This window comes from Choloepus didactylus, chromosome 22 (genome assembly GCF_015220235.1).
Source record: "Choloepus didactylus isolate mChoDid1 chromosome 22, mChoDid1.pri, whole genome shotgun sequence".
NCBI lineage: Eukaryota > Metazoa > Chordata > Mammalia > Pilosa > Megalonychidae > Choloepus > Choloepus didactylus.
The window spans coordinates 12,780,328-12,804,615 of NC_051328.1; the positions used below are offsets into that span (position 1 = coordinate 12,780,328).

Below are 24,288 nucleotides of genomic sequence, written 5' to 3' on the forward strand. Positions count from 1 at the left end.
AACAGCAAAATCACCATCACCAGTGGGCACTGTGCATCTGGAAAGGAAGGATGGGTCAGAGGGAATCCGTAAGACCAGGAGACTGATTAGAAATGGGGATGAGGGAGAAGAAGGGGTTTAGGATACAACATCTCCAAAAGTCATCTCCAAAAATACCTCTGCCTCTCTCCCTTCCTCTCCTTTTTCAGTCAAAATTGTCAACTCTTCTAAGACAACTAGAACTGGCCTGGTTTATGGTTGGCACTCGATAAATATATTTGTTAATTTAATTTTTTATGGTACCATATATATAATATACCATTTCCCAACTTAACACACTTTCAAGAATACCATTCGGTGGTGTTAATCACATTCACAATCTTGTGCTACCATCATCACCATCCATTACTCACTAAATAAGTGTTGAATAATAAATGAAAGCCCCGCGTTCTGAGGTTTGGTGGTAGGAGAGCAACCTGATTCAACTGTATCATTTCAGTGGCCTGAAAATTCTCCCATTCTCACCTACAGCTGCTCCAGTAGCTTCTTAGCTCCAAAAGGCTGTTCAAGAGTCTGTTTGTGCTGCCTCATGGTAGGGATATCACAGAAAAATTAGGGGTTCTGGTTCTGGGACCTGAAGACATGTGGGTTATGTGGTTCCATTCCCAACTCTTATCACTCACGCTGTGGCAAGTGCTTCGAGTCATCTCGTATCATCACAACAACTCCATGAGGCAGGTCCAATGGGAAAATCAACCCATTTCCCAGGCTCCAAAAGGTTAAATAATATGCCCGTAGTTACACAGCTGGTAAGTAGCAAAGTCAAGCGTGAATCTAAGACTGGAAGGTAGAAGGCAAGGTATATAGTGTAATACAGACAGGGGTCAGCCTGCCAGTACTCAAAAGTGCTGCCAGGCTTTGGACAGGTTGCCTTTCAGTTTAGTCATCTGTAAAATGGGGTAAAAGTAACACCTAACTTACATAATTTATTGAAGGATTAAATGTTATAATTCATACATGTTAGCTCTTATCATTATCCAATCAGTCTTATCATTTTAGTACTATTCCAAAGTTTTTGTTCTTGACCTTCTTCTTGTACATACTTCATAGGGTTGTTGTTGAGATTAAATGAAATAATGCATATAAAGTTATCAGAAAATAGTAGGAGCCTAATAAATGTTAATTTTTAAATGACTTTCCGATTATAAAAGTAATACATACTTGTAAAATATTTGGAAAATAACTATAGAAAAGAAATTTTAAAATTCCCCTAATCTCACTATCCAAAGATAATCACAATTTTAACATATTTATTTTTATCCTTTTATGTATATGTACCTAGAGACATAAAATGTATATATTTGCAGTTAACTAATTGGCTTAACACTCTACCACAACTCATTTATCCATTCTACTATGTTGATATTTGGTTGGTCTCCAGTTTCTGGCTTACACAAATAGTGTTGCTATGAATATTCTTGTTCATGTATTTTGGTGAACATATGTATGGGTTTTGTAAGGAATATACCTAGCAGTGGAACTGGGGAGGTCATACTTTACACACATGACTAACTTTGGTAGAAACTGCCAAACAGTTTTCCAAAGAGGCTGAACCAAATTTCACTCCCATCAACAGTATATGATAATTCCGGTTGCTTTACATCCTTCTTGACACTTGGCATTGTCTGCCTTTTCATTTTAGCCTTCTGGGAGGTTTGTAGAGTATCTCATAGTGATTTTAATTCCATTTCCCTGGCTACTAATGAAAATTAACACTTTCCATATGTTTATTGACCATTTGGATATTTGTGAAGTGCTTCTTTGAGTCTTTTGCCAGTTGTTCTATGGGGTTGTTTGAATTTGTTTTAGTGATTTTTAGGGGTTCTTTATGTATTCTGGATTCATGTCCTTTGTCAAATATATTTAATATATATTGATATAATTAATAGTAACCATATTGATATATTCATTAAATATAATCTCTTCTCCAAATTGCGGACTGCCTTTCATTCTCTTAGTACTGTCTTTTTACTAATGACGGAAGTTCTTAATTTTGATGTAATGAAATTTTTACATTCTAGTTAATGTTTCTATGTCCTATTTAAGAAATCTCTGCCTACCCCCAAATCATGAAGATACTCTTGTATGATTTCTTCGAAAAGCAATAAAGCTTTTAGAAGTCATTTATATCTACAATTCACTAAAAGAACAGTAAAAGACTGGAAAACTGCTCTGCTTTTCAGAGGTTCTCCACTTAGCTAATGCCTTCCAGATAATGCAGCTGAAAATGTCTGGAGGAGAAATCAGCTGACTATTTGAGGTCCGTCAGGGGCCTCGGTTTGTTTCTCCAGCCTCCCCTGCATCCCTACGACCACCCAAAGTCATGCTGGTGACCTCTATCCAGACAAAACCTAAATTCTCAGTCTTTTGTTATCATTGTTGCTCAGAATGAGCAAAAGTGCCCAGGAGAACAGTGACTTACAGGTTGTCTCTCCTCTGCAGAATATTAACCCCTCTGGTCCTCCATGTTCCGGTGTCTCTTGGATGCCCTTAAACAGATTATTTTGTGCTGGGTGGGAACACTGATCTATCACAAACTACTTCACCCTACTCAAAGTGGAAGTTCAAAGCCCTAACTTTTTCTAATAAAAATTTTTGAGGCATTATACATAACAATAAAACATGCAAATGCTCATTGTACAGCTCAATGAATTTTTACCTATTTGTATAAATACCCTTTAACCACCAGTCCCATGAAGCTGTAAAACATTTCTAGAATCACAGAAGGGTCCCTCACACTCCTTTCCAGTCAGTAACACCCCATCTTGGTAACCATTATTCTAACTTCTACAGCCAAATATTAGTTTTACCTGTTCTTGAACTTCATATAAATAGCATCATACAGTGGCCTGTGAGATTCCTCTGTGTTTTGTTTTGTTTTGTGGTATGTAGCACTGTTTTGTATGTGGCAAAATTACTGCTGTTTGGTATTCTACTGTATGAACACCACTATTTATTATCTCTCCTGCTGTTAAAGGGCATTTCCGTTGTTTCTGGTTTGGTGCTTGTTTCAGTTTGCTAAAGCTGCCGGAATGCAATATACCAGAAATGGGTTGGCTTTTACAATGGGGATTTATTAGTTTACAAAATTACAGTTCTAAGCCCATGAAAATGTTCCAGTTAAGGCATCAACTGAACGATACCTTCTCTGAAGAAAGGCCACTAGCATCTGGGGTTCCTCTGTCAGCTAGCAAGGCACATGGCTGGCATCTGCTGGTCCTTTACTCCCGGGTTTCGTTGCTTTCAGCTCCTGGTTCCGGTGGCCTTGTCTCCGAGCTTTTGTGGGTTCTCTCTTAACTCCTCCAGGGCTTTTCTCTCTAAACTTCTCTGGCTGTTTCTCTTTGAGCTCTCTGGACATTTTCTGTGTCCTTTATCCTTTCATAAAGGACTCCAGTAAAGGTTTAAGACCCACCTTGAATTGGAGGGTCACATCTCAACTGAAATAACCTAAACAAAAGGTCCCAACCACAACAGATCTGCACCCTCAGGAAGGGGTTAAAAGAACGTAGCCGTTTCTGGGGTGCATAACAGCTTCAAACCAGCACAGTGCATTTATGAATAAAGCTGCTGCCATGAATATTTTTGCACATGTCATTCCATGGACACTCATTTCACTTGGGTGAATACCTAGAGATGGAATTGTGGTCGAAAGCAGGCATATGATTAGTTTTAGTAAGTACTGCCATCGTTTTCCATGGTGGTTTTACCAATTTTCACCACCCCCAGCAATGTGAGAGAGTTCCAGTTGCTCCCCATCCTTGCAATACATGCAATACTTACAGTTTTAGACATTCTGATGAGTATAGAGTGGTATTACATTGTAATTTTAATTTTGATAGCTTTATTGAGGTACAGCTTATATACCATACATTCTATACATTGTTGGTGTACAGTTCAATAAGTTTTAGTATTTTTATACAATTATGTGCAATCATCACCACAATCCAGTTTTAAGACTTTCATCACCCCGAAAAGGACTTCGTGCCTATTTTCAATCCCTGCTCCCTTAGCCAGCCACTGTCAACCACTGATCTGTTTTTAATTTCTATAGATTTATCTTTAGTGGCTTTTGTATAAAGGGACTCATATGATATGTTGTATTTGGTTTCCAGCTACTTTCACTTAGCAAAATGTTTTTGAGGTTCATTTATGTTGTAGCATGTATCAATAGTTTATTTTTATTGCTGAGTAGTAACCCATCAGACGAATATTCAGGCATACCTCGCTTTATTATGCTTTGCTTTATTGTGCTCTGCATATATTTCATTTTTTACACATTGAAGTTTCGTGGCAACCCTGCATCAAGCAAGTCTATTGGTGCCATTTTTCCAACAGCATGTGCTCACTTCATGTCTGTATGTCACATTTTGGTAATTCTCATAATATTTCAAGATTTTCATTATTATATGTCTGTTATGGTGATCTGTGATCTGTGATTTTTGATGTTCCTATTTGTTCTAGTTTGCTAATGCTGCCGGGATGCAAAACACCAGAGATGGATTGGCTTTTATAAAAGGGGGTTATTTGGTTACACAGTTACAGTCTTAAGGCCTTAAGTGTCCAAGGTAACACATCAACAATCAGGTACCTTCACTGGAGGATGGCCAGTGGTGTCTGGAAAACTTCTGTTAGCTGGGAAGGCACATGGCTGGTGTCTGCTCTGGAGTTCTGGTTTCAAAATGGCTTTCTCCCAGGAAGTTCCTCTCTAGGCTTCAGCTTCTCTCCAAAATGTCACTCTCAGTTGCTCTTGGGGCATTTGTCCTCTCTTAGCTTCTCCAGAGCAAAAGTCTGCTTTCAAAGGCCATCTCCAAAATGTCTCTGTAAACTGCAGTTCCCGTCTCAGCTCCTGTGCATTCTTCAAAGTGTCCCTCTTGGCTGTAGCAAGCTCACTCCTTCTGTCTGAGCTTATATAGTGCTCCAGTAAACTAATCAAGGCCCATGCTGAATGGGCGGGGCCATGCTTCCGTGGAAATTATCCAATCAGAGTTATCACCTACAGTTGGGTGGGGCACATCTCCACGGAATCAACCTAATCCAAACGTTGCAACTTAATCCCCACTAACATGTCTACCCCCACAAGATTACATCAAAGAACATGGCTTTTTCTGGGGGACACAATATATACAAACCAGTACACTATTGAAATTGTTTGGGGACACCACAAACCACACCCATGTAAGGTGGTGAGCTTATTTGATAAATATTTTGTGTGTTCTCACTGCTCCACCGACTGGCCATTTCCCGTTTCTCTCCCTCTCTTTGGGCCTCCCTGTTCCCTGAGACACAAAAATATTGAAATTAGGCCAATTAATAACCCTACAATGACCTCTAAGTGTTCAAGTTAAAGGAAGAGTTGCACATCTCTCACTTTAAATTGAAAGCTACAAATTAAGCTTAGTGATTAAGCTTAGTGAAGAGGACATCTCGAAAGCCAAGATAGACCAAAAGCTAGGCCTCTTGCACCAAACAGTTAGCCAAGTTGTGAATACAGAGGAAAAGCTCTCGAAGGAAATTAAAAATGCTACTCTGGTGAACACATTAATAATAAGAAAGCCAAACAGCCTTATTGCTGATATGGAGAAAGTTTTAGTGGTCTGGATAGAAGATCAAACCAGCTATAGAATTCCCTTAAGCCAAAGCCTCATCTAGAGAAAGGCCCTAACTCTCTTCAATTCTATGGAGGCAGAGAAGGGTGAGGAAGCTGCAGAAGGAAACTTGGAAGCTAGCAGAGGTTGGTTCTTGAGGTTTAAGAAAAGAAGCTGTCTTTCAGTGGCAGAGAGAATCCAAAAGGAGCCGAGAGGTCACTCTGGTGGGCACTCTTACGCACACTTTAGACAACCCTTTTTAGGTTCTAAAGAATTGGGGTAGCTGGTGGTGGATACCTGAAACTATCAAACTACAACCCAGAACCCATGAATCTCGAAGACAGTTGTATAAAAATGTAGCTTATGAGGGGTGACAAGGGGATTGGGAAAGCCATAAGGACCACACTCCACTTCGTCTAGTTTATGGATGGATGAGTAGAAAAATAGGGGAAGGAAACAAACAGACAAAGGTACCCAGTGTTCTTTTTTACTTCAATTGCTCTTTTTCACTCTAATTATTATTCTTGTTATTCTTGTGTGTGTGCTAATGAAGGTGTCAGGGATTGATTTGGGTGATGAATGTACAACTATGTAATGGTACTGTGAACAATCGAAAGTACGATTTGTTTTGTATGACTGCGTGGTATATGAATATATCTCAATAAAATGAAGATTAAAAAAAAAAAAAAAAAAGACATAATGCTGAGCAAAATAAGCCAGGCACAAAAAGAGAGATATTGTATGTTACCACTAATGTGAATTCTGTGAAAAATGTACAATGTTTTATACTGTAGAATGTAGGGGACCTAGAGATACCAATTAGTGGAGGGGGAATGATAATCTAATAAGAACAGATAAACTATGGAGGGTAATCTCAATGTTATGGGAATGCTCAGGAATGATTATGGTTTGTAAACTTTCTTGGATATAGTAAGATCATGTTGGAAGCAATAGAGTTATTTTAGGTTTTTTTTTTCTCTTATTCCTTTGTTTTCTTAGGGGTTGTTAATTTTCTTGGGGTATGGTAGGAACATGTTGGAAGCAATGCAGTTATTTTAGATTATTTGTTTTTCTTACTCCTCTGTTTGGACATGGTTTATTAATTTTCTTGGGGTATGGTAGGAACATATTGGAAGCAAAGTAGTTATTTTAGGTTATTTGTTTTCATTAATCCATTGCTTTGTTTGAAATGTTGTGGGGTTTTTTTGGTTGTTGTTTGCCTGTTTGTTTTTAATTTTTTGATAAACAAAGTTAAAAAATTGAAAAAAAAATCAGTAGAAAAATGGGAGTAAAAACTAAATGACAAATAGGGTGGGATGGGGGGATGGTTTGGGTATTCTCTTTTCACTTTTATTTTTTATTCTTATTCTGATTCTTTCTGATGTAAGGAAAATGTTCAGAAATAGATTGTGGTGATGAACACATAACTATATGATCATACTGTGAACAGTTGATTGTATACCATGGATGACTGTATGGTTTATGAATATATTTCAATAAAACTGAATTAAAAAAAAAAAAAAAAAAAAAAAAAAAAAAAAAAAAAAAAAAAAAAAAAAAAAAAAAAAAAACAAAAAAAAACAAAAAAAAAAAAAAAAAAAAAAAAAGCTGTCAGCGTAACATAAAAGTGCAAGGTGAAGCAGCAAGTGCTGATGTAGAAGCTACAGTAAGTTATCCCGATCTAGCTAAGATAGTTGATGAAGGTGGCTACACTAAACAATAGATTTTCAGTGTAGACAAAACAGTCTTCTATTGGAAGAAGATGCCAACTAGGACTTTCCTAACTAGAGAGGAGAAGTCAACGCCTGGTTTCAAAGCTTCAAAGGACTGGCTGACTCTCGTTAGGGGCTAATGTAGCCGGTGACTTTAAGTGGGAGCCAATGCTCATTTACCATTCAGAAAATTCTAGGGTCCTTAAGAATCATGCTAAATCTACTCTGTTTATGCTCTATAAATGGAACAACAAAGCCTGGATGACAGCACATCTGTTTGCAACATGTTTTACTGAATATTTTAAGCCGACTGCTGAGAACTACCATTCAGCATAAAAGATACCTTTCAAAATAGTACTGCTCTTTGACAGTGCACCTGGTCACCCAAGAGTTCTCATGGTGATGTACGAGATGTGCATTGTTTTCATGCCTGCTAACACAACATCCATTCTGCAGTCCATGGATCAAGGAGTCATTTCAACTTTTACATCTTATTATTTAAAAAATACATTTTGTAAGGCTAAAGCTCCAAAGACAGCAATTCTTCTGATGGATCTGGGCAAAGTAAATTGAAAGCCTTCTGGAAAGGATTCACCATCCCAGATGCCATTAAGAACATTCGTGATTCTTGAGAGGAGGTTAAAATATCAGCATTAACAGGAGTTTGGAAGAAGCTGCTATCAACCCTGATGTATGATGTTGAGGGGTTCAAGACTTCAGTGGAGGAAGTAGCTGCAGATGTGATGGAAATAACAAGAGAACTAGAGTAGAAGTGGAGACTGTTGCAATCTCATGGTAAAACTTTAACAATGAGGAATTGCTTCTTATGGAGAAGCAAAGAAAGTGGTTTCTTGAGATGGAATCTATTCCTAGTGAAAATACTGTGAACATAGTTGAAATGACAACAAAGGATTTAGACTATTATGTAAACTTAGTTGATAAGGCAGTTGAAGGATTTGAGAGGAGTGATTCCAACTCAGAGAAGTTCTTCTTTGGGTAAAATGCTGTCAAACAGCATCATATGCTACAGAGAGCTCTTTTGTGAAAGGAAGAGTTGATGCAGCAAACTTCATTGTTGTCTTATTTTAATAAATTGCCACAGCCACCCCAAGCTTCAGCAACCACCATCCTGATCAGTCAGCGGCCATCAACATCGAGGCAAGACCTTCCACCAGCAAAGAGATTATGACTCACTGAAGGCTCAGATGATGGTTAGCATTTTTTAGCAATAAAGTATTTTTAAATTAAGGAATGTATATTGTCTTTTTTTTTTGGCATAATTCTATTGCACATTTAATAGACTATAATATAGTGTAAACATAACTTTTATATGCAATGGGAATCCAAAAAATTCATGTGCCTGGTTTTATTGAGATATTTGCTTTATTGTGGCGGTCTGGAACCAAACCTGCAATATCTCTGAGGTATGCTGATACTTCATTTTTGTTTATTCATTTACCAATTGATGGACATTTAGATTGCTTTCAGTTTGGGACTGTTATGAATAATGCTGCCATGAACATTTGAATTCAAGTCTTTGTATGGACATATGTTTTTATTTCTTTTGGAATGCGATTGCGAGGTTGTATGGTAAATGTATGTTTTTCTTTCTAAGAATCGCCAAACTGTTTCTCACTGTGGCTGCATCATTTTACTTGCTCATCAGCAATGTAAAAGGGTTCTAGTTTCAACACATCCTTTTAATATCAGTCTTTTTGGTTATAGCCATTCTAGTGGGCATGTAGCATTATCTCATGTGGTTTTAATTTGCATATCACAAATGACTAATGATGCTGAACATCTTTTTATATGTTTATTAGCCATCTGTTTCTTTTCTTTGGTGAGTCTATTCAAATTTCCCCCACTTTTCATTGGGTTGTTTGTCTTCTTATTATTGTTGACTTTTAAAAAAATCTTGATATATCTTTATCAGATGTATGATTTGAGATATTTTCTCAGTGTATGTGTCTTGTCTTTTCATTTCCTAATGATGGCTTTTGAAAAGAAGTCTTTAAGTCCAATTTAAATTTTTTGCATGTGTTTTTGGTATCATATCAAGGAAATGTTCATCTAGTCCAAAATTACAAATATTTTTCTCCTAAGTTTTCTTTTATAGTTTTGGACCTTAGAATTAGGTTATCCATTTTGAGTTAGTTTTGTGTATGGTGTGAGATAAATGTCTAAGCTTCTTTTTTGCATTTGGATAGCCAATTGTTCCAAAACCGTTTGTTGAAAATGGTACCCTTTCTCCATCGAATTTTCTTGGCACATTTGTCAAAAATCAATCAACCATAAATGTGAGGGTTTATTTATGGAATAGAGATACTTGGAAACTGGTAGACTCCTCATACTGGCTCTCTGACACATAGGGTGAGGGCTATTATGGTAGAAGGGCTAAATGGAAATTCCTGGAACGTCCTCTCCCTAACAAAATAGAAAACCAGAGGCAAAACTACATCCCTGGGAAGGGGGGCAGGGGGAGAGGTGAAGTGGGTGATGGGAATACAGAGATTAAGGCCACTGTCAAACACTTGAAATAAGCCAGGGTTGGTGATATCTATCTCATTCCCATTTAACTCACTGGAAGTCAACTGCATCTTGGAGAATTACTGTGGATGATTTGTAAACTTAATCAGTGAATCCAATTGCAGCTGGTATTCCAGATGAATATTATTAACTCAAACAAATCATCACAGTTCCTGGCAATTGGTATGCAGCTCTTACATGACTAATGCCTCTTTATCCATGCCGTTTTTTTTAAGGACCACCAGAAGCAGCCTATTTTAACCCAGTGGAACCAAGAGTCTACCTCTGTATCATCTCCTCTGAGTTATATCAGTTCTCCTGCTCTGTCATAATATAGTCTGCACAGACTGTGACCACCCTGACATTCTGCAGAGCATCACACTAGTCCACTATATCTACAAAATTATGTTCATTGAATCTGATGAGCAGAGAGTAGCAAGTACTTGAGATGCCTTAGGAGGATATTTTTTTTAAAGTACATGAAATAAGTTATCTGTATTGTGAAATACAATTCACTGTTTTATTTGGTGACAACTAAAATCACAACACTTCTTTGTATAGATTTTTAAAAGGCAAATAAAATCTAGGATCAATCTGGTGTAGCTCAATTAATGGATTTGGACCCACTGTTTCTGGCTGGCTGGTGTTCTTGTCTGCCCCATTTAAGCCCATTTGCACATATTTGCATGGATAATTTTTTGTGTTGTTTAATATTTTTCTGTGGTCTCTTTTGGGAGTTTTTTCTTGATAACTGACTGTTCAAAAATGATGTTAAAATAAAAGCCTGCCCTTTTGTCTCCTGCTAAGCCCTCTCTAGCTACTCCTTTGCAACTGCTGTGCTCTGGTTATATCTGTTTTTGTTCCCCTTCTCTGTTTCTCGTCACCACCTCGGCCTTCACCTGTCCAGAATTACTGAGAGAGGTTGGGCAGCAGCTCCCAGGACCCCAGGCATATAGAGAAATTTCAGTACTAGTCTTACCCTAACATTTTAGAGGATGGCAAGAAAGCCTCGGTAACTTTTGTGTGCCCAAGCTCTGCCCCAGCTCTGCCCCCATGCATGCTCAGTCTTCAGAGGCTGAATTCCCAGTATTCAGTTAGCACTCAATAAATGTGCTGATGTGCTCACTCACCCGCACAATTAACTTCCCACAGTTTAAAACACTCAGAGGTGTTTTTTCCAAAGAAATATACAAACGGCCAATAAGCACATGAAAGGATGATAGCACCGCTGGTCATTAGGAACATGCAAATCAAAACCACAATGAAATACCACGTCACACCCACTAGAATGACTATTTTTTAAAAATTGGAAAATAATGAGTGTTGACCAGAATGTAGAGAAATTGGAATCCTCGTATATTGGCTGGTGGGAATGTAAAATAGTGCAGCCACTGTGGAAAACAGTTTGGCAGTTCCTCAGGGGTTAAATGTAGAATCACCATATGACCCAGCACTTCCACTCTGAGATATATACCGCAAAGAATTGAAAACAGAACTTTTAAAAGAACTGTGTTCTGTAAAGTTGGACAGGAATGTTCATAGTGGCACTATTTGGAAGAGCCCAGAGAGGAAAACAACCCAAATGTCCATCGACTGACAAATAAAACGTGGTATATGCATACAATGGGATGTTTGTTGTTCAGCCATAAAAAGGAAGGAAGTACTGATCCGTGCTACAACACGGATGAACCTTGAAAACATTGGGCTAAGTGAAAAAAGCCAGACACAAAAGGCCACGTATCGTGTGATTCCATTTATATGAAATATTCAGAATAGGCAAATCCTTAGAGACAGAGAGCAGATTAGCGGTTGCCAGGGGATGGGGAGGGGGAGATGAGGAATGACAGCTAAACAAGTACAAGATTTCCTTTTGGGGGTGATGAATAAGTTCCGGAACTAGACAGCAGTGATGGTTGCACAACATTATGAATGTACTTAATGCTACCAAATTGTACACTTTGAAATGGTTAAAGTGGTAAGTATTATGGTATGTTTATTTCGCCACAATAAAAAAAAGACAAATGCCTAAGAGACTTACAGGGGCCACTGGCTGGAGCCTCTCAGCACCCCTCCCTCCTGCCCCCGAGCATTCCGGGTCACCTTTCACCCAAGGGAGCTGCTGATTACTGTCCATACTTTCTCTCCTCCTGGCATCCGGGCTGGGGACCAGGTGAGTGGGAAACTCTGTCTGCAAGACCCCACTCTCTCCCTGATGCCTGGCCCCTTGCAGATACTGGCTGAACTATGAGAGTCACCTGGTGGAGAACAGTTTAATGGAGACAGTAAATACGTCTTCCGTGAAGTCTTTGGTCTGGAACTTCAATACCAACACCTCAGAAGACGTGCTTTTCTCTGTGATGCCCTATCAGGTGAAAAGTCCACACCCAGCCCTGTTGGCTAGTCCTGGCCTTATTTCCTTCAAGCATATTTTTTAGAATTCTGAGAGAGTCACAGTCTGTACCTGGTACCCATCAAAACGTATCCTCCTGCATCCCATTTTGGTAGCGTCCTGCTACCTTGCTAATGGGTGATGTTGAGTTAACTGGATGAGTGGATCTTAGAGGTAGATTATAGCCAGGGTGCTTCTAACAGTCATACAGAAGAGCACTGAATTGAGAGTCCAGAGACCTGAGTTGCAGTCCTGGACTTTCCACCACTTCAGTAGGTGACCTCCAGGAAAACCCTTCTCCCCGCTGGGTCCCTGAATTCTCATTGGTGAGATTAACTCTTAAGACTCCTCCAGAGTCTAAAAAATTCCAATGAGCTCTTCCACCCAGGGAGCACTTTTGAAACCAGATAAAGGGAACACATGGCAGTATAGCCAAGTGGGTAAATGGAAGACGGGATTTACGTTAGTCTGGGTTCAAATCCGTCACGCCCCTTATCAGTTAGTGTGATCTTGGGCAAATTACTGAATGTTTCAGAGTCTTGGCTTCCCCGTCTGTAAAATGGCAGTGGCATTGCTCACATTCAAGTTTACTGGGGGGAGCAAATAAGATCATCTCAGGGAACACTTACACCTAGATTCGATGATGGTCTCCAGACTCCCTGAACCTAATGGTGGGAGTCCGAGCAAGGCAGGTTGGTTATCATCGAGGCCTGGAGAGGGGAGACGGAAGGGAGATAGGGTCTTTCTCAACCCTTTATGAGTCATGCACGAAGCTGAGCCCTCTGCGTGGGGTACACACCGGCCCCGGGAATCCCCCACAAGCGCTTTGACACAGGGTCTGCACTGGGTAGGAGAAAGTTGGGGTCTTCAGCTCCAACTCTTGGCTCCCCCTGTTCCACGGCCCATGGAACACTTTTGAGGCAGGAACCAGGTGGGATCAGGTGCAGCCCCAGAGGGGACAGCGGGCTCAGAGAATGAATAAAACTTTGTTTTTTGGTGACTTTTTTGTGATTACCAGTGTCAGTTATTTTATTGTTTTGACATGTTTTGACCACGCTTAGCTTTTTTCACTTGTTGTCCGGGGCAGGGATGGGGAACTCACAGTCAGCGTGGATTCTCGTGTCTTCCATCCTTCCCTGCTGTCCCCTTCCTGCGCTCCAAGACCGTCACATTTTTCTGACTGTGTTCTTCTTTCCATTTATTCCATCACTGTAAAGCCGTCACCTATTTAAACTCAGGGGCTGTTAGAACCCTAGCCAAAAGCACAGGGCTGCAGCCACTGGCACACTGGTTGATGAAACCCAAGAGCTTCCCCAGGTGTCGTCTCTTCACAGTCTACTTGCAGCTTGACCAGTGGACAAGTGGGCCCTTCCTGACCTCCACTCTCCAAATGGGGAAAACCAGGGCTCCGCAAGTGCCGTGACTTGTCTGGGAGGGGCAGAGCTGGGACCAGGCCCTTGTGTCCCGCCTCTCAGAGCTGGTGTCCTCTGGTGCTGCTCCTCTGTCAGGCCTCAGTTTCCCCTCTCAGTCAAGGAACTGGCAGAAGCTGTGTTGGGGGGCTGGAGCCCTTGGGTAAAGGTGGACGCTGCTGGGGCTGTGCTTGCAGATTCCGAGGCAGATTAAGGAGAACGAGGACAAACCCACTGACAGAGTCCGGCTTCCCAGGAGCCTTTTTGGATCCCTGCAGGGTGAGAGGGCCATGGTCCGGCTGGCCATAACCGTCCTGGACATCGGTCCGGGGGTTGTCTTCAAGGTGAGGAGACGCCTGATGGGGTCTCAGGGCAACTCTAAAGTTAAATGCCAGGTTGCCCAGGGTCCCAGCCCCTGCTCACCCTCACTGGTGTCTCTGTTTGGCGGCAGGACAGGAGGGAGGAGGTGGTGAGCCCCTCGAGTCTTTCTCAAACAGTCTTGCCAGCAAGGTCATCCCAGACCCCTGTCCTGCAGAGTTTGACTGCAGTCACCCTGACACCCACAGATGTTGGGCACCCCTCCTTCCGCCACCCCTGAACTCTTGTCTGTGTCCCAGCTGTGTTCCTGCACCCTGGGCATGCTCAATCATGCATACCCTTTTACATGCCTGTGCACACACAGTCATGGTGGCCATGTGTGGCCATGGGCACACAAACAAGTGTGCCCATGCCCTTGAAAAGATGTGTAACCCGTGCGGGAATCCAGAGGTGTGGCTCCACCATGTGCAGACAGTTGTACCCCTGAGCGCTGGTGGGGGGTGGGGGGCATGTGCTCACCCATTTGGATGTACCCCCAGGCCTCCATCGCTGAACTGATCTTTCCTCCGACCCTGTGTCCCTCTGGTTAAGGGGACAGAGGAGCCCTGGAGGCCAGCAGTTGAGAGCTGCCAGGTGCATGGCTTTGCAGCCAGTGGGCCTGGAGTGTAGGGCCCAGCCCAGCCCAAGCAATGACTATAGGGAGCAACGGGAGGAAGGTCACCCCATTATCCCTGTCCCCTGCCGCCTGGCTCAGACTTTTCCCTCCAAGAAGGGTTGCAGGTCCTGGAGGCTCCCAGGAACCCCTACCCCTGCTGCAGCCAGCCCCCGCCCCCACCTTCCCCTGCAGGGCCCCCGGATTAGCCAGGAGGATGGCAGCAGCGTGCTCAACAATCGCCTGGTGGGCGTGAGCGTGGGCCAAACGCAGGTCACCGGGCTGGGCGAGCCACTGGAGATCTCCTTCTCCCACAAGCGTCAGCCCCCAGTGAGTCCCCCACCCAGGCTGGCTGTCACGTGGGTGGGCATACCTGGGATTATGGGCTCAGAGCGGACCTGCGCAGGGGTCCATACCCCCTACCCTTAAGCATGCACAAGGAGTATTCATTAGACCCATGCTCATAACTGTGCCGAGATGCACGCCCAGCCTGCACACACTGTACACGGCCCCCAGATACCCCAACCCAGTGCTCACCGGGCTGCAATAGGGCCCATCAAACTGACCTGCCTGTGCATCATGTTACACGTCTGCCACATCCATACTTCCCTAAAGGCACCTGCATGCAGACACGCAGACCTGTCCACCCATGGCCGGACGCACGCCCCTCACCGGCTGATCTGGGCTGCATGAAAAGGTGCTGCTCATCTTCTGGGTGACCCACGGGATTGGGCCTGCTTGGCACCTCATGCTAAGACACATCCTCTCCCCACCCTTCCCACTGTCTGGTTTCAGAACATGACCCTCAGCTGCGTATTCTGGGATGTGAGTAAAGGTAGGGCCTGGAGGTCCTTCTGGGGTGAGACCCTTCTGGGGTGAGACCGCGAGGGGATGGGCTCCACCCTCAGAGCCCCGCCCCTTGCCTCCCCTCCCTTTCCCTTCTCACCTCCTCTCCCAGGGCCCACAGGAGACTGGGCATCTGAAGGCTGCTCCACGGAACCCGGAGTGGAGGGGACCGTCTGCCGCTGCAACCACCTGACCTTCTTCGCCCTGCTGCTGGTAACGGCCCCCTCCGCCTGGACCCCTGCCCTCAGGAACAGGCTGCCTGGCAGGGCTGGGGCCTGTGGGGTGTGTGGGCCTGACCTCCACTGATGGGGCCCCCGCTGGGGGGGTCACCCACAGAGGCCAGTCTTGGACAAGACCACGGTGCGGGCCCTCACACACATCTCCCAGGCGGGCTGTGGAGCCTCCATGATCTTCCTGGCCTTCACGATTATTCTCTACCTTGTCCTGAGGTAGGTGACCCCATCCCAAACCCGTATCTCCCTCCTGTTCTCCAGGGAGATGGTAGGGCAGGGAGGAAGCACCCAGGCTGCGCACCTTATGCTCTCCTCATCAAACCTTCATTTTTTTGTCTATTAAATGGGGTTGGAGGTTGGAGCATGTTAGGACTATTTCATTTGTAAGTGGAGAACCCCTACTCAAATCAGCTTAAACATAATAATGAATGCATGATTCATGTAATTGAAAAACCCAAGGATTCTGCCTTCAGGCATGGCTGGATCTAGGAGCTCAAAAGATGTCACTCAACATGAAGGCAGGGCCTGCCCCTGCCTCCTCTGCTAGGCCGCGTTCAGGCGGTGAGAGGCGAGGCAATATCTACCCTTACGGTTACACTGTAACTGCCAATTCAGAGATGGCGTCCCCAGAAGGAAACATCTAAGGGGAGCTTTGAAGACAGAGTAGGAGCCCAGCAGATAGCCAAGGTGGGAGGAGCCAGGGAGCAGGGGAGCAGGGGAAGGCACTGAGAGCAGAATGGAGAGCATGGGCCAAGCCCAGGGGGTGTAAAGGAGCAGAGCTCATTCAGGGAATTGCAAGCCCTGCAGTTTGGCTAAAACATCGAGCCAAGGGATGAGGCTGGTGGATCCGGAGCCCACAGGGCCCACAGGCCACACAAGGTGTCCTGGACTTTAGCTTGGGGGGCACCCCTGGCTGCTGGGCAGGTGTGGAAGCTGGTGGAGCAGGCAGGGGCCGGCAGCCAGGGTGGAGCACTGTGGGCCATCGGGGTGGAGCTCGGGAGGCGGGTGAAGGGCCCTGGGCCCCTCACGGGAGCTGCCGCTCCTTGCAGCCTCTCACTGGGCCTCCTCGCCCCAGGTTCTACCGGCAGAGATTCAAATCAGAGGATGCCCCTAAGGTCCACCTGTCCCTAAGCATCAGCCTGTTCCTCCTGAACCTCGTCTTCTTCGTCACTGTGGGGGGCGGCGTGCGGGGGTCTGGGGCTGCCTGCTGGGCCCGGGGGGCCGCCTTCCACTACTTCCTGCTCTGCACCTTCACCTGGATGGGCCTGGAAGCCTTCCACCTCTACCTGCTCGTCATCAAGGTCTTCAACACTTACTTTGGGCGCTACTTCCTGAAGCTGAGCCTGGTGGGCTGGGGTAGGTGCGGCTTGAATGGGCAGAGGGATGGCTGCTCTGGACATCTCCTTCGGCCAGGCCTCCTCAGGGATGGGGAGAGAGGGGGCTGCCAGACAGGCCCAGGGCTGGAGGGCTGGGCGAGCCATGCCATGCCTCCTCCCCTCGCACCCAGGCCTGCCTGCACTGATGGTCATCGCCACCGGGAGTGCCAGCAGCTACGGCATCTACACCATCCCTGATGCGGAGAATCGGACCACACTGGAGCTGTGAGTGGAGGCTGGGGGAGCAGGGGTGTTATCAGGCCCCGGCTTCACCCATGGGGCCAGAGGAGGTGGGAAGTGGAGGGAGTCCTAGGAAAAGAGATGGAGCATGTCAAAGCCAGAAGGATCCACAGTTCCAGCCAGCTTATGGCATGGAGGGGTAAACTGAGGCCTGGAGAGAGGAAGTAAAATGAGGGGGCATGAAAAAGGGATGAGTGGAAACTGGACCGGGAAGTCAGACTGTCTTGCCTGGGCCACCACTGGTCCATGGGGCACCTTTGGGCAAATTGAAACCGGTGCCCCCACACCAGGTGCTCAGCTTGATGAGCGGAGGGCTTGCAGATTTCGGCTCCCTCTTGCCCCCCTCGGCCGGGTGCCCTTGCACCTGCCTAACTGCAGCCCTGGTTGCAGTCCAGGCTCTGGCCCTGCCTTGCTGTGACCTTGAGCAAGCCCTGTCCCCTGCTCAGTCTTCTGAGTCTCCTGTGTCTGGTGGCGGCTGTTCCACAGGCTCTTCGGGGTTGTTGCACCCTGCAGCCAGGAAGCGGTGGAGTAGAGCTGGACTGAGCCTCCAGACCCCCATCCCAGGGCTCTCCCAAGGCAGCCACCCCCTGAGCCCCTAGCTCTGTGCTTGGAGGGGCCAGCAGGCCTGGGTCCCGTCCTCAGGGCCTGAAATACCAGGCCAAAGGGGCTGGGGAGGGGGTCCAGGTGGGGACTGCGGTGGACTGATGCTCCTGCACCATCTAATAGGTCGCCAGTTACTGTCCTTGAGGACAGACGTTTGCAGAGATGAATGGTCTGACAAGAGAAGCAGAAATTTAAGTAAAACCTTCTGGTTTTTAAATGGTGGCCATTATTTCAGGTTCTTCACAACATAATATGGGGCAAACTAAGCATCACTTTGGGGCCAAATGGGGGCCAATTATTTCTAAAGGGTCACCCAATTCCTGGGTCCATTGACAGCCCCTTCCCAGGAGGAGAGCAGGGGACTGGTGGGTGGGGATGGGGAGACTTGCTGGGCAGGGTTGCCCCTCTGGTCCCAACGGCCACCCACCTCCTCCAGGTGCTGGTTCCATAACAAAGCTGCCCTCTATGCCACTGTTCACGGCTACTTCCTCATCACCTTCCTCTTCGGCGCCGTGGTCCTGGGCCTGGTGTCCTGGAAGATCTTCACTCTGTCAAGCACTACAGCAGGCAAGGAGCACAGGAAGAACTGGAAGGGCGTTCTCACCATCCTGGGCCTCTCAAGCCTGGTGGGTGTGACGTGGTGGCTGGCTGGCCTCACGCCCCTGGGCCTGTCCACCGTCTACATCTTTGCATTGTTCAACTCTTTGCAAGGTGAGGCTCCTGGGCAGGGAGGTGGGGTGCTGCGTGGTCTGCACCAGGAGGCATCGGGGGTTGGAGGACAGGGCAGTTTGCAAGAAACAGGATTCCACTCAAGCAAGCTCGAGTCAAGTGTACTGGTTTTAAATATCCAGGACTCGCTCACAGACCCCGGGACAGGAAGGGCGGCTGACTTTGTGGGAGCTGGAAACAGGATCAGCAAAGTCATCCAAACCAAAGCAAATACTTCCTCCACCTTTGCTTCTGGAGCTGTGTAGCCTTCCATCTTCTTTTTTCTTCTCTCTAAGGAAACGCCTTCACTCTTCTACCTCTGCTTGCCCATTACTACTCATGGCCCCTAGTGTCTGCCAAGTTCATATGACCCCAAATGGCTGCCCAACATGATGGCCTCAGCCCTACCTGATCTTCCAAGTTTACAGAACAGACTAATTCAGTCTCTCCCAAACTTGGGAGAGTCAGGATCTGATCGAACTAGCCTGGTTGGGTGTCCATCTCTGGTCCAGTCGGCTTTGACCAGGAGGGCCGTGTCACGTGATTGGATATCCATGTGACAAGAACAGGTAGGAAGGAAATGAAGAGTGAGAGAAATGATGGATGGATCTGCTACCTGCCCTCCTCTGAGACCCCAGCCAAGGGGAAGGAGCCCAGGGCTTGGGCCCCAGTTCCCTCATCCACACCTACCCTCTTTGTTCCTCACACTGCCATTTCACAGACACAAGTCAGGGAAGTATCATAGCCTGAGTGTCAGGGAAACAGCGAAGAGGGGAGTGCATAGTGGGTGCACTGACTCACAGCCTCATCTGCCCACAGGAGTTCCTAGGGGCCCAGGTGGCCTGGATCAAGACGGGGCAAGCCCACAAGAACAGGGCTGGGTCCCATACCTCATGAGGCTGTATGGCACGGGGGTTGGTGGCACAGGCTTTGGGGCCAGACAGACCTGGGTTCAAATCCCAGCTCCCACCACCACCTCAGCAAGTCACTCAACTCCTTTGACACTCATTCAGAAAGTAGGCTGATCATGATGAATAACTGTGCTGGTGCCGGGTGGGTGCCTTCAACCAGGGGAGCTGTATGACCAGCAATGGAAGTTATTATTATTAGGCCCATGTCAGGCTGTCCCTGGCTGAGAATCCTAAATCCAGCTATGGAAAATCCCGTGGGTTAAAGGTTGAGGAGAGACACACCTTGAAACTATAGGTAACATCTTTATGCTTTCAGGGGCAACGCTGAACATTGAAGCTTGCGTACGTGACTCTACTGAGTTAAGCTCTACCTGAGCCTGAATTGTTCAGTCTTTCTTCCTCCTAAGCACAACTGAGACCCCAGTACACTTTATCTACCCACTGAACTCCCCTCATTATTCTTATTGTTGTGCAGAGTTCTTGGTAGAAATTTCTTATCAACACACACTTTTTTATTTTTCTGTCAGTTTCCGTGCTTACCATAATTTCTCAAACGTGGCACCTTCCCTCTTCTTGGCATTGTCGTTGATGAGGCCTGCTGGGTGGCCAGCTGGTTCTGCTTGGGAGGTAGTTTCCTCTTTATTCTCAACCTTCTGTAGCTTCATTGCAATGTGTCTAAGTGTGGATTTGCCTTAATTTTCTCACTCAGCCACCAATAAGCAGTTTGCTCTAAGGATTCACACTTCTTTCATTTCTGGGAAATTCTGAGTGATTATCTCTTCAAATATCTCTGCTCCCCCATTCCTTCCATTGTCTTCTTCTGGAGCTGCTATTCTACTGGAACCTTTTAGTCTATGTTCCATGTCTCTTGACTTTGCTGCCTTTTGGGTGTGTGTATAAGTGTGTAACATATGTTCATACAGACACACATATATACATACACGTGTATACCCTCCCCTCTGGCTTTTCTGTGCTGTATTCTGGTTTAATTCCTCAGCTCTCTCTTCCAAATGTCTACACTCCCAATTTATCTCATCCAGAGTTATCCTGACTGCTAAGCATTTTTATTTGAGGGACTCTATTTTTCATTTCCGAGATGGCTATTTGGTTCTTTTTTCAGGAGGAGGTTTCATTTGCGTCTGAAATTTTTCATTATTTCTTGAATTTCACGACGGCTGCTATTTCTGCTCTCGGCAGCCCCCAGCCAGGCTGTGCCCTCGCTGGTCCGGCACCCAGCTCACAGTGGCCTCTCTCCTCCCTGACAGGTGTCTTCATCTTCTGCTGGTTCACCGTCCTCTACCTCCCGGGTCAGGGTCCTGCACCCTCCTCCTCCGGCACCGCCCAAGCCGTCCAGACCCACTCGGCTTCTCACGAGTAGGGAGGCCCCGGCTCTGCACTCGGCTCTGACTCGCAGTGTCATCTCTCTCTGGGCCTCAGTTTCCTTCCCTGCACAACATGGCTGGGGAGGGTGCGGCAGGGACCATGTTGGACCACATGGCCTCAAATATCCCAAAAGATGTGTTTGCGGGCCCCGTGAATCCAGGATTGCGGGGTCTAAAGTTCCTGTAATCCTTGGGCCCCCCTCCCCGCATAGAGCGTTGCCTTCATCCTACTTCCTGTCTTCATAACCAAGCAGCCTTTCTCTGCCATCACCTAAATAGGGAATTCTGCTGTGGGCACATCCCCTTGAAGGAGCTCCCAGCCTCTCCTCTTCCTCCCCCTTGCCCACTGCCCCCCACCCCAACTCAACCCTCTGGCTGATTGTGCTGCCACACGAAGGCCCCGGAAGGTCACCGGCTCCTCAGGCATTGGGGGAGTTGTGGACTTGGAGGGTTGCTTTTTTGGAGGGTGGAGGGGAGCTGACCCTCCCAGCCTGTCCTAGTCTCTGCCACCCCACCAGGGCCCGTCCTCGTTGCAGAGCCCACCCCCACTGAGGGGCTGCCAGCCCTGCAGGTGATGGGGCACCCTGAATGCCACTCAGTGAGTGTGACACCTCAAGCAAGCCCTGCCCCTGCTCTGGCTGCTGCGGGGGCCGGACCTCTGATCTGTCTTCTTCGTGGACAGCGTGCAAACGGTGGAGTGCTCTGCACGCCTGAGGGGCGGGCAATTTGGCTACTGTTTATTCAGTATGGGGGGCCGCGGGGTGCGGGTCAGGGGGAAGGCGAGGCTGAGCTCCAACGGGGCAGGGTCCCTGACTGCCTCACCCAGCATTTCAGCCTGCACTCGGTGCCCGGCACGTTCCAGGCCCTGAATAAATACCCGTGGGCTGAAAATGAGTGTATGAGTTTGGCTCCAGCCTGACAGAGCCCTGAGCCAAGGGAAGGTCTCTTGGCCAGACCCAGGCTGGGCCTGTCACTTCCAGTTGCTCTGCAGTCACATGCTGGCTTGCTCAGTGGGACCCAAAAAGAGACATAATAGAGATAGTGGGGAAGAGAAAGTGAATTAACAGACAGACTGACACAGAGAGAACAGATACAGGTACAGGGAGAAAGCTGCTCCTTGGGGTGTCCCCAATGAGGGGGTAGTGTCCTTCTTCTCCAGCCCCCTACCTCTAGGGGCATACCCCACCCTAGCCTTTAACTTACTAAGTACCGTGGGAAATCTCACTGCCTCTACCCAACACCCCACCCTTTCCAATACGCTTTGCAACTGTCAAGCCCCTTCCTCAGGTGAGAAGTTATTATTATTATTAGACCCTCCCCCACAGCTCCTCCCCTTACCCCCCAGATGCAGGGAGCTGAGGTGGGACTGGGTTGGACGCGGCACTCTCAGGACCCCTTGCTTCTCCCTCCCCCCACTCTGCAAACGGACAGAAGACAGGAAGGCAGGGCCTCTCACTTTATGCAAGCCCCCTGTTCCTAGAAGGGAAATTCTGGGGTGTGGATGTTGCAACAGTTGAGCCACGTTATCAGTTTTTGTGGACAAACTTGGTAGGTTTGAGGACTTTATTGTCATAGACATCTTTTCTCACGTTGAGGGGCTTGGCTCCCTGGCCCCAAAGTCTCCCAGTCAGCAGCCAGTGCACAGGGAGAACAACTGCTCCAGTGTCTGGCAGGCCTGGGTTCAAATCTTGGCTCTGCTACTTAGGAGCTGTGTGGCCCTGGGTGCATCACCTCACTTCTCTGTGCCTTAGTTTCTCCCTCAGTAAAATGAGGTCCATAGATGTCGTCACCTCTCAGGATTCTTGGAAGCATTAAATGAGGTGACAAAAATGAAGTTTCGGCAGGAGCTAGTTTGCTTCTCGAGACCGCCTTGGCTACGACATTTAAAGCAAAACCAGGTGGAACCTTTGCGTAAAGCAAATCATGACTCTAAAATAGAGGGGAGTAAGGACTAAAGTGCCCATCCTGACTTCCTCTAGCACTCTGCCAAGTGGGCCAGCCCTGTGTGGGGACGAGGAAATAGGGACAGGGTGGCCGCCACCTGCCCTGGGCCACTCTGCAAGCTGGGCTGAAACTGGGACTGGATCCTCTTTCGTTGCCAGTTCCTCCTCCTGGAACATTCCCTAAGGTTCAAGAATTATCACCTCACCTCTGACCCCCAAACCCTAGGCTTTCTCAGACGTGCTCAGTAGGATGTGGCCCACAAAACCACAAGCCCCGAGCAGCTGGGCTTCCTGGTATAGATGGAGGGGGCAGATGGGGAGGTGTGACTAAGGTTGGCAAGTTCTCCTTTTCCAGCTGGTTCTCCACCCCAGGGCCAGACGGGGGCTCAGGGGCTGGGGTCCTTCATTGCCTGAGGTCACTGCAAACAGTGCCTCCTAGTGCCAAGCTGAGCACCATGCAAAATTCAAGAGAGGCTATGGCAAAAATAAACCGTAAGGCCCAGAGCAGGTGCAGATGGACAGGGGTCTCCTGTCATCGGACAGTAACAAAGCAGCCTAGCAGGTGGGATGGCACTGAACTGGAGGGCAGGGACCCTGAGGCCAGCCTGCCTAGTCTGAATTCCACCTCTGCAACTTGCCTTAGGCAAATTCCTCAACTTTCTGAGTCTGCAAATGGACAGAGCTACGGATATAATGAGATACTACTGGCTGCCAGGTGCTGCAGTGTCCTCGTCCACCTGGCCTCGCAGGATTGTGACAAAACCAGCGCTTTGTCCTGGTCACCAAGTTATCAGGCCCCGGGCAGCAGTGGTCCTCCGTGGGCTAACGAGAGGGCCCCTGCTGTGGTTTCCTGCCTGGTTCTCTCTGATCTGCCCACATTTCTTCATTTGCAGTATTTTTTTTCCATTACAATACAACAAACATGCAGAACAAAAAGACTTACTTTTGCTCCAAACTGTCAGACGGACAATTTATTATTGAAAGATAGTAAATCCCTCACAAATGAGTCTATTAATTCAATGCAATTCCAATAAATATTCTGGCTGATTTTACTTTTTTAGACTCTCAAGAAATTTAATCTAAAGTTTACATGGAGGCATAAAGTTCTCAAATAACTAAGTCAACCTTAAAGAAAAAGGGCATAGAAGGAAGACTTGACCTCCTGCCATTACAAGCCATAGTGGTAAACCCAACATGGTGTCTGTACAGGGATAGGCATGAAAGCAAGTGGAACAGAACAGAAGGCTCAGTGCAGACCCATGTACACCTGGGACTTAATATACGACAATGGTGAACTGCCGAGAAGGGATGGATGGCCTGGTAAATGGTGTTAGAAAATCAGATCATTATATGGAGAGAAATAAAAGAGGATCCTTACTAATCCTTCATACAGATTTCAGGCTGATTAAAGGTTTA

General features: G+C 46.6%; 1 protein-coding gene across 3 annotated transcripts in view; it reads left to right on the plus strand.

The window, feature by feature from the left end:
* ADGRG3 (adhesion G protein-coupled receptor G3) overlaps positions 1-23,659 on the plus strand; it is a 38,848-nt gene extending 15,189 nt beyond the window's left edge. Inside the window, exons 4-13 of one of the 3 annotated variants that reach the window (XM_037815588.1) lie at positions 12,093-12,231; positions 13,858-14,004; positions 14,826-14,960; positions 15,426-15,465; positions 15,589-15,689; positions 15,813-15,925; positions 16,785-17,065; positions 17,217-17,310; positions 18,365-18,639; positions 20,813-23,659. In XM_037815588.1, coding sequence (XP_037671516.1) covers positions 12,093-12,231; positions 13,858-14,004; positions 14,826-14,960; positions 15,426-15,465; positions 15,589-15,689; positions 15,813-15,925; positions 16,785-17,065; positions 17,217-17,310; positions 18,365-18,639; positions 20,813-20,925 — 1,438 coding nt within the window. In that variant the 3' untranslated portion in view covers positions 20,926-23,659. Of the gene's footprint in view, positions 1-12,092; positions 12,232-13,857; positions 14,005-14,825; positions 14,961-15,425; positions 15,466-15,588; positions 15,690-15,812; positions 15,926-16,784; positions 17,311-18,051; positions 18,333-18,364; positions 18,640-20,812 lie in introns of those variants that run through there. The other 2 variants (XM_037815590.1, XM_037815589.1) reach the window with 2 other exon arrangements.
* The last annotated feature ends 629 nt before the right edge of the window (positions 23,660-24,288 follow it).